Raw genomic sequence first — 9,367 nt, forward strand, 5'->3', positions numbered from 1 at the left:
CCTTTTTTTCTTTTGGATATTGGATATGCGAAATCCAGGTTCAACTTATATTTATACATTTCACAACAAAAATCATACATTCAAAAACCTCATGCATGTCGAGATATAATCCTAGATGTTAAAATGTTTTAATTCCTGATTGTACCCATGCTGCAGTTCGCTGAAGAGTCACGTATCAGTTGGATCCATTACTGATGCATAAAATGATGGGGATTTGTCCGACTAATTATGCATCTGTTGTTGATAATCATATTTTAAATCGTTATCTTTATACTTCTCCCTAGTCGAGACTATAGAAAAAATTCTCTCCCCAACACGAAGGATCCTCAGGTCCTTCGAATCCGACCGCCACTCCGAGACCTGCAAGAAGAGCTCTCGAGTTGGTGTCCGAGAGCCCCCTCCGACGCTCAAGTTAGAGGTGTGATAGGGGGAGTGTTCAAGAGAGAATGTGTGTTGGAGTTTACCAGTACATTCTCGTGATTGTTCCTAAGGGGGCTTAAGTCATTAAATAATGCAGGATGTATCACAGCGTGACATTTACAAAAGGATCTATTCCCTCCCTAATTTTACACAAGAGTTGCACGAATTGATCAATTGCATCAGGTTGAATCCCAAGTATTAGTCACTGCACGAAGTGGAAAACCGAAAACCTTAGAATGACTAATTAGCCCCTAGAACTAACTCGTCAACCGTGCTCGATTAGGTATCTCTCGGCGATTGCCGCATGGGCAGCAGCTCCGACTGGAAGAACATCCTCGTCGATCATGAAGTAGGGCGAGTGGCCTGTGTGGGTCGACCCAAGCGTCTCGTTCCTTATCCCGATGTAGAAGAAGGCTGCAGGGACCACCTCGGAGTAGAACGAGAAGTCCTCCGCCCCCATCATTGGCGGGACCACCCGGAAGTTGTGCGGGCCCAGCAGATCAGTAGCCACCTTCTGCACGTGCTGGTACATCTTCTCGTCGTTCACCGTGGGGGGATATATGGTGTACTCCTTCTCGAAGAAGTCGACTGTGGCAGAGCATCTGAAGACTCTGGCCTGCTCCACAATCACCTGCTCAATTCAACAATCACATGATCAGATTCATTTGACTTTATAGCAAAAAGTACATCATCTACAGATATATTTGTTTTTTTGGTAGCGCTCATGTTGTATCAGAGCGTGGGTTCCGTTACGCACATGTATGCCTCCTATTTGATATATTAATTCCACACGACAGAGCTTCAAAACTATTACAGCCTATGCTTGTGGACAAAATATTGAGTGAGTGTTACTCAATCGTTCGGACGAGTAACATCTAATAAGAATGCACGTAACTCGTAAATCGAGCTCACAACTGTCCCACGAGAAGACTAGAAGAGTATTATTACTTATCCACAATCAAATCAATAAGTAACACTCATTGCATATCTTTTAATGCGTAAATGGAAATATTGATTAATAAATAATAAATATGCCGTTATCTAATAAGATTAACGTGGTAAGTATACGGACATAATGATGATCATGTCAAACTTTCAATAGGTATAAGTGGAGCCCATATGTGAGATCATCATCGATCGGCATCTTAATCAAAGGAAAAAATAGACAAAATAGATTAATAAGTGGGAGCAAAATTACCTCCTCAGTTCTTCGTAGAAGCTGGTAGAAGCTTGAGTTGGAGAATGCCCTGAAGGTGCCACCGAGGACCACAGAATCGGGTATCATGTCCAGATCATTGCCTCCATTGAATGACGTCACAGATACTACCTGGAGATTTTATTACAACAATTTATAAGCGACGAAAACGTTAAACAATACATGCATAACCAATTTCTTCGAGTTCATACGATAAATTCAAGATGAAATGTGTCATAAGTTAATATTTTCTTTGTATTTTTTTATCTATAATCTATTATATATTATTTATATTGGCATAATGAAGTGAGCGTTTTCTTAACTCCAAAGAATTTGATCTAGTGGTAAGGAGGAGCTTAAGTATCCATCCGATACCCCGTTCGAAACCCCTTGGTGTCATCGGAGCACCTTTGGCGTGATTACCCGTTCAGTGCGCCGTTGGAGGTTCACGGAACTTCGGGAATTAGTCGGACGAAAGCCAGACATCCCGAGTTAGCAAAAAAAAAGAAGTGAGCGCTTTCTTCAAAGTAAAATTTATCATAATATCATTTAAAAATTTCAAAAATATCAAATATGTGTAGGACTTAACAAAAGTCTGAAAAAAAGATAAAGCAAAAACTTCAAGAAAAATCTTTTTACTATATATATTTTTAGCCCTCAAACCTTGCCACTATTCACGGAAGAAAAATTGCCCACATTCTCCGCGTGTCGGAGATGTAACTTCCTATTTTGATTTCTGACCTTACAAAAGAAATAGGGAAAAAAAACCAAGTAATGAAGATATTTCTTTTTATTTTTTGCCAAAAAAAGAACTATTTATTTTTATTTATTTTATTTTATTCTTTTTATATATAATTTCTACATGTAGTACCGATGTATCGCCTCTAGTTTCATTATGTAAATTCTATCTCATGTAATTCACCGAAAAAATTCTCTTTTTTTTCAGTGAATAAAAAAATTTCTTTCATATATTTAAGATCCACCTTTTATTTTTGTTCTCATTATTTTCAAGATTAAAAAAACTCCACCTTTTATTTATTCAAATAGATCAAAGTTTTAGGGTAAATTATCCTGAATATAATAGCTATAGGTAAATTTAATATTATATTTTTGAAAACGAAGATATCTGAAAATTCGAAAATATATGAGAAGCAGTAACTCTTTTTTTTTTTTTCTTCTTTTTGGTGAACTCTATATCTACATTACCTGCGAGTCCAACGGATTAGCTTCTCGGGAAACAATTCCTTGCAAGCTCATGACAGCCGCTGAGGCGGCCAAGAGAGGATCGACGGACTGGTGGGGCGCATGGGCACCACCTCTTTTCCCGCTTATCACCGCCCTAAAGAACCCGCACCCTGCTAGTAGAGGACCGGGTCTTGACCCGATTATGCCAGTCGGATGCTCGTGAGACACGTGGACTGCAAAAATGGCCTCCACGTCATCGAGAGCCCCATCTGCTATCATCCTCTTTGCCCCGTTCCCAGCTTCCTCCGCCGGTTGAAACAGCAACACCACCGTCCCCTATAAAACATAAATGATCGATAGTTAACAAAGACGAAGCCTACATCCAAGTTGTTAGCTTTTACCCACCTGCAGCAATTTTCTACCGTCGAAATTTGTTAGTTAATAATCGAATAATTATAAGAACTGGAAAATTATGCCTTTACAATGAGCTGCAATAGTTTTTGAATGCAGACTTCTATGATAAAGATAAAATTTCATATGATATCAGAATGGAAAATAAAATACCCCATATATGTAAGTGGGCATCTTTCATCTTTTATATGAATAAGATTCCTACGTTGCTCCAAAAACAATCTACTATTATAAATTATAAATGATCACTAAAATATGGTCAGAGAATAATAATCGACCTGTCAAGGGAAAAAGGATCGAGTTTTTTTTTCAGAAGTCAGACAGTGAAAGCAAAAGGGGAAAAAAAAAACAAAGAACAAGAAAACCCTAACCAGAGAACCATTTTTGAACTGATTATTATATATAATTGTGGCAGAAAGTAATGACCAAGACGTAGAGATTGGCAAGACCGAACGCCTAATCTATAATTATAAAACACAAATAAATGAAAAAGATGTAGTACAGTGACGGACACTCTCTATGTCAACTAAGAGATTACAGATTCAATTCTCATGATGAAATTATTCGCATCCTTTAATTAGCTACTGAAATTTTAATTTATTGTACTAAATTCATGTTTCTTTTTTTATTACAAGGGGACCCATAGTTTCTTTATAAATAAAAAACCAGAAATAATCTATAAATCTTTTTCCCTTCTTTTATATAATTAAACTATTAGATTGGCGTGCTAGAAAACAAAAGTACTTTAATTTCTATTTTCCTCTGGAAGCGAAGCAGCTACATGATAGGGTTAGGAACAGAACTGAAACACATCCTATCCTAAGCCTATAGTCTGTCCAAAATACGCTGAAACCCTAAATTAATGCACATGCCAAAATGTATTCTTATTTCTTACAACAAAGCCAAAATATCATTATGAATTCGTTTTTCTTAAGATAGCAATTATTTCACTAGCGTGCACTAATCACGCCGAAAGTAATAATTAATGTAACAATTCCTTCGGAAAGAAAAAGTAGCGCAATGGCGTACACTCTTCTGGAATTAGGATATGTCATTTTCAATTCTCATAGTGAAATTTATAATTCTTTCCCGTTTAGTTTTTCATTTCTCTTAAATAAATTTATAGGTTTTTCTTGTAATTAAAAAAAAAAATTCTACTCACTCCTCACCTGTGCATGTAATTTGTCGACAATATCGAAGATACTAGTCAACTTTCTTTCGAGGCAAAATATATAGTAAGTTATTTAGTTGTGAATAATATTAACGTATGAACCATATTCATCATAGAAAAAGGAAATGTATAAGCCTACCTCGAGAGTTTCCAAATCTCCAGATAAATTTTATAATCAATTTGCAAGTGCAAATATGTCGTGACCTCAGTCAGCATAGAGCAACTCTTGACAGGTGTAGGACAAGTTCGAGTTTAAAAATGTGCAAACTAAAAAGATACATGTGTGTGTATATATATATATAATATTTCTTGAGCGTGACTCATACATTTATACAATTTTCATCAAACGACAAGTACACACCGACTAACAAATTACAGTAAATTTAAAGCCGAGACCCAAAAACTTTAATGCCTTATCTGTTTGTATGTGTTTTCTATTAGTTTTCCGGTCACTCGTCATCGACATGCCATAAAAGTGCAGAAAATACTTTCAGGTTGGGTCTCTAGCTATTTGGTGTAGTTCACATGGACAGGGACCACGCAACTTACGTTTTGTTTGTTTTTTTCTTTAATTTTTTTTTCTGTCATTCATTTATTCATTTATCTATTTTTATTATTTATTTATTTTTGACAACATAAACATGCTAGCACGAGCATCTTTGCAACGATTTGAACAAAGACGTTACTAATACAAGGTTTCTTTGAGGGAGGAAACCTAAAAATATTGACCCAACCCTTAGCTCAAACAACGGGCTTTTACTCAATCATGCTAATCTATCCTGGTCGGATACCATTGTGGTTCCATGCGACGAATCAATTATTACCATTTTTCATGAATACCATGTTTACATATACATAATATAATTAACACAAGAAGGATCAAAATGTAAGACCTAAGAATTAGCACAAGATAGATCAACATTGAAAGAAGAAGCAAAATGACAAAATATACTGTACATCTTCATTAGTATAATACTCTACTTAGCACATTCGCCAAAAAAAAGAGCTACTTCTAGTGCAATTTAATTTGTACGTGTTAAAGTTGTGATTGATCCTGAATTTCAGAGGTTATTCTATATATATATATATATATATATATATATATGATCTGAATACGTTTCAACATGCATGAAGATTTTCACAACCATGTGTGCATCGATGGACTTATCGTTATTATCCACTCCATGTCCCGATGTTGTAGGACACGAAGCACATAATAAGTGGAAGAAAAGTCCCTCTGCATATGACCAAATTTAGAAAAGCAGAAAAACTGTTGGCCGACAAATAGCTGTACCCTAAAAGGACCAGTGGTTGGACAATAACAGAGGAATCCAATAAGTATATATATATATATATATGTAAAGAAAAATAAAATAAAGAACGAAAAACACATGTCTCTTGTAAAATTTTCTCTTGGTTATTCTATTGACATTATTACATCCATAGTGACATATATATACAATTTACCAATTGCATGGGACAAACAATTGAACTGTGTCAAAATCTCCACTGGACCAACGGAATTGTTTCAAATTAAATTGTCTTGACAGAACAAAATTAAATTTTAAATTAGAAACATATATCAATACAACAATAAACAAGGTGGGTTTAGTTTTAAAGTTGAGTAGAGTTGAGTTTTGATTTTAATTGGACTGTAATGATTATATTGTTGAATTATGAGAAAAAGTGTGAAAAAGTAATGAATAGTTGAGAGAATTTATTATTAAAAATTGAATTGAGTATAATGAAGTTGTATGTGGATTTATGTATGTGGCCACCATTTTAACTTTGAAGAGTTGATTTTTGTTGTGTAGTGAGTATAATTAAAGTTAGAGTTAAAATTTTAAAATTCAATTGGAAAACCGCAAATTTTTTTGAGCAATTAAATCTTACTTACTAAGGAACAAAATCTAGTTGCTAAACCCGTTGCAATTTGCTGGTTACACAAAGGTTACCATAGTTCCGTAGTTATAGGGCTTGACGACTATATATATATATATATATATATATATATGGTCGAGAAATACTTTAGCAAGACGATCTTTCACGAATAGTTTAGTTGCTGATGAATTATTATTGCAGAAAGGCCAAAAAATAAATAATTTCCGGAAAATGAAAAGAAGGAAAGTGGAAAACCAAAGAAGCAATAATTAGCTCGAAGAAAATGCCAACTCCTCTACTATAGATGAAGTGAGAGATCGGTAGTCGGACCCCAATTGAACTTCGGAAATCAAGATTCACATCGAAAAAGCGAAAGCGAAAGGCTAGTAGACATTACTGTTCAAAAGAACCGAGAGAAAAGAATCATAGCACTTAATTAATCAAATATCATCGTATCATTATCTTTATGACTACTTTATTATTGTTAATGGGGCAGGAACTAAGTTTATACTTAATTGGGGAAGAAAAGTGTGGAAGAAGCGCCCCCATCAAGAGCCAATTAGAGAATCCCACATACAAAGCAAACACAGTGGCTGGGAAAATATTTCATATATATGAGAATAACGGTAATGCGTAAAACATAGATTCACCTAGTGGACGAGAATAGTACTCACAACCACAAAATACTTCATATATATATATATATATATATGCAGCTTCCTAATAATTGGATCAGCAGTTTCTTTTTTCGGGTACTAGGGTTCAGTGAATTTTTGTATAAAAGATCCACGGTTCATCGTATATTTCGCATTTTGCTAACAAGCAATATCTAATTCAAGCTGTGAACAAAGAGTTGAACTACCCACAATCCATGTATAAGCGTTTCACCGATATCCATCGTCTTTTAGTCAAAAACCACATAATCGAGCTAACATAACATTTCTCACTTCCGTTGCCAAAATATCAAGAGAGAGAAGAGGACAATCACGTAGGATAGTAAATTTAAATAATAATTGAAGAAATTGTTAAGTGCAATAACTGTCACCTTTAATGTGAATTATAAGGGTAGGTACCGTTCCCATCGAAGAATTTCTCATCTTTATTTTTCAGTTATTATTACCTATGAGGTAGGCGCATAAACTTAACTTTTAATCTGGGGGGTGGGGGGCGCACCCCAAAACCCATTAATTCTCCTCTTTTGGTTTTGTAACGTATGTGTAATGTTATGTACACCAAATTTAATTCGACGCCTATATTTCCCCAATTTGTCCAATATTTAAAATTGCACAAACTAGTTTTGACACTTAATTTATGTTAGGGCATATAGTTTTCCCTAGTTATATATATATATATAAAAGCCTATTTTTTTTTCTCGAGCTCGACATTAATCAATACAATTTACAACTTCCAATATCTGTGAAAATTCGATATGAGGAATTAAATAGAAAACAATTGAGGGACCAAACCTTCAAAAGATGTTCTCTGGTCTTCAAGATTTTGGCAGCGCCGAGTAGCATGGCCACATGGGCGTCGTGGCCACATGCATGCATTTTCCCCTCAACCTTGCTTTTGTGCTCCCAATCCACCGCTTCCTAAATTTTCACAATATTCTTAACCCATTAAAAAAAATCCATCAATATATTTTACATATTCCCTACGTATAAAAACGAAAAAAGAAGAAGAATGACCATAGCTAACTTTCTCTTCACGAGAGAATGACCCTATTTTGGTGAGCAAAATCACTCAACTTATGTTACATGGTCATGACTATAATCATTCACATCAATGATCCCAATGTTGTTCACATGGCCTCTTTGACAATCCCGAGGCCGCGGGCGAGTTCAAATGCCGTACACTAGTCAAGTACATAGATACTCTGTCAGAAATAGTACAGACTGATAATAAATACAGATAAAGACAACACGTGTACGAGATTCTATGAAAAGCTGTCAGATCACAATAGTATAAAAGTAAGGTAATGATTTCAGGTGAATCTTAGATTTTTTTTTCTCTAAGGACAAGTTGTAGATACATGCTTTCTATAATACCGTGAAGAAAAAGAAAAATAATCAAGCACATATAGAAGAGAAAGAGGAAAAGCAAAGACACAAAACTAAAGATGGTTTTCTTTCTCCCCTTTTCTGTTTAATTGTTCGCACAACTCAATGAAAGAAATAAAAGGAATATGGAAGAAACCTGAATAGGGAGAGCATCCATATCAGCTCTAATTGCTACAAAAGGTGCTCGACCACTTCCAATCCATGCCCGAATCCCGGTCTTGGCCATCGGGTATTTATATTCGATCGCCATCCTATCCAGCTCTTTCCTAACCAACTTGCTCGTCTGGACTTCTTCAAAAGCGAGCTCGGGGTTCTCGTGTATCCTCCTCCTTATGTTCCTCAACCAGCTTCCCATCTCGGGGTTCCTCGCTATGGTGAGGACTTCCTCAGAGCATGGCCCGGAGCAGCAGGACATGTCGCATCGACTCAAGCATGAGTCCAAGGACGACGTTCCAAGGAGTAGATTCAAGGATGTTTGGTTGTTCTGTTGGGTGTTCAAGTTCCTCAAGCCGGAGCTCGTGTCGAAGAAGGAGAGCCTGCTATCTTCTGGGGTTAGGGTTTGTTTTGCTGACTGAAGGGTGAAGTATGTGAAGAAGATTAGCAGAGAAACCATCAGACGGTGAGAATCCATTGGAGAAGAGTGGGAGGAGGAATGTGGGGAAGTTTGGAAAGAGAGAGACATAGAGAGGCAGAGAGAGAGAGAGAGATATGAGCACGTGGGAATAAAAGTGAGATGGGGAAATTAGTCACGTGAAAGAATATGTCATGAGAAAATAAAAAAGGAAAAGAAGAAAAAATTGGTGGATTGAAGAGTGGAATTTTTCAGTAGGTGGGGGCCTCCACTTTCGCGAGCGGTTACGGGTGGGGATAGATTTGGGATGCATTGAGTGGCGGATCCTGTGTGAAATTTATCAGAAATATCTAGGTATTCATTACAGACTAAAGGTGTGACTCGTGTTAAACGCTGAATCAAAAATAATTTTAATTTTAAAATTTAACTTATATATGCAAAATATTATAATTATAATTTTAAAATTTAACTTA

General features: G+C 35.9%; 1 protein-coding gene across 1 annotated transcript; it reads right to left on the reverse strand.

The window, feature by feature from the left end:
* Window positions 1–471: 471 nt before the first annotated feature.
* LOC116216074 (IAA-amino acid hydrolase ILR1-like 6) lies at window positions 472–9,017 on the reverse strand. Its single transcript, XM_031551994.1, has 5 exons — window positions 8,460–9,017; window positions 7,730–7,855; window positions 2,822–3,136; window positions 1,619–1,747; window positions 472–1,051 (listed from the first exon to the last, which is right to left on the reverse strand). Exons 1-5 carry the CDS (start codon window positions 9,003–9,005, stop codon window positions 686–688), a joined length of 1,482 nt encoding a protein of 493 aa, XP_031407854.1. The 5' UTR covers window positions 9,006–9,017; the 3' UTR covers window positions 472–685.
* Between the last annotated feature and the right edge of the window lie 350 nt (window positions 9,018–9,367).

Source organism: Punica granatum, chromosome 8 (genome assembly GCF_007655135.1).
Source record: "Punica granatum isolate Tunisia-2019 chromosome 8, ASM765513v2, whole genome shotgun sequence".
Classification (NCBI taxonomy): Eukaryota; Viridiplantae; Streptophyta; class Magnoliopsida; order Myrtales; family Lythraceae; genus Punica; species Punica granatum.

Excerpts from the sequence above, each read along its gene's own strand:
- LOC116216074 (XM_031551994.1), bottom strand. The coding sequence starts at position 9,005 with ATGTCTCTCTCTTTCCAAACTTCCCCACATTCCTCCTCCCACTCTTCT. Across the intron at positions 3,137-7,729 it reads CCAGAGAACATCTTTTGAAG|GGGACGGTGGTGTTGCTGTT; the intron begins GTTTGGTCCCTC and ends TATGTTTTATAG. Across the intron at positions 1,748-2,821 it reads CTAATCCGTTGGACTCGCAG|GTAGTATCTGTGACGTCATT; the intron begins GTAATGTAGATA and ends TAAAATCTCCAG.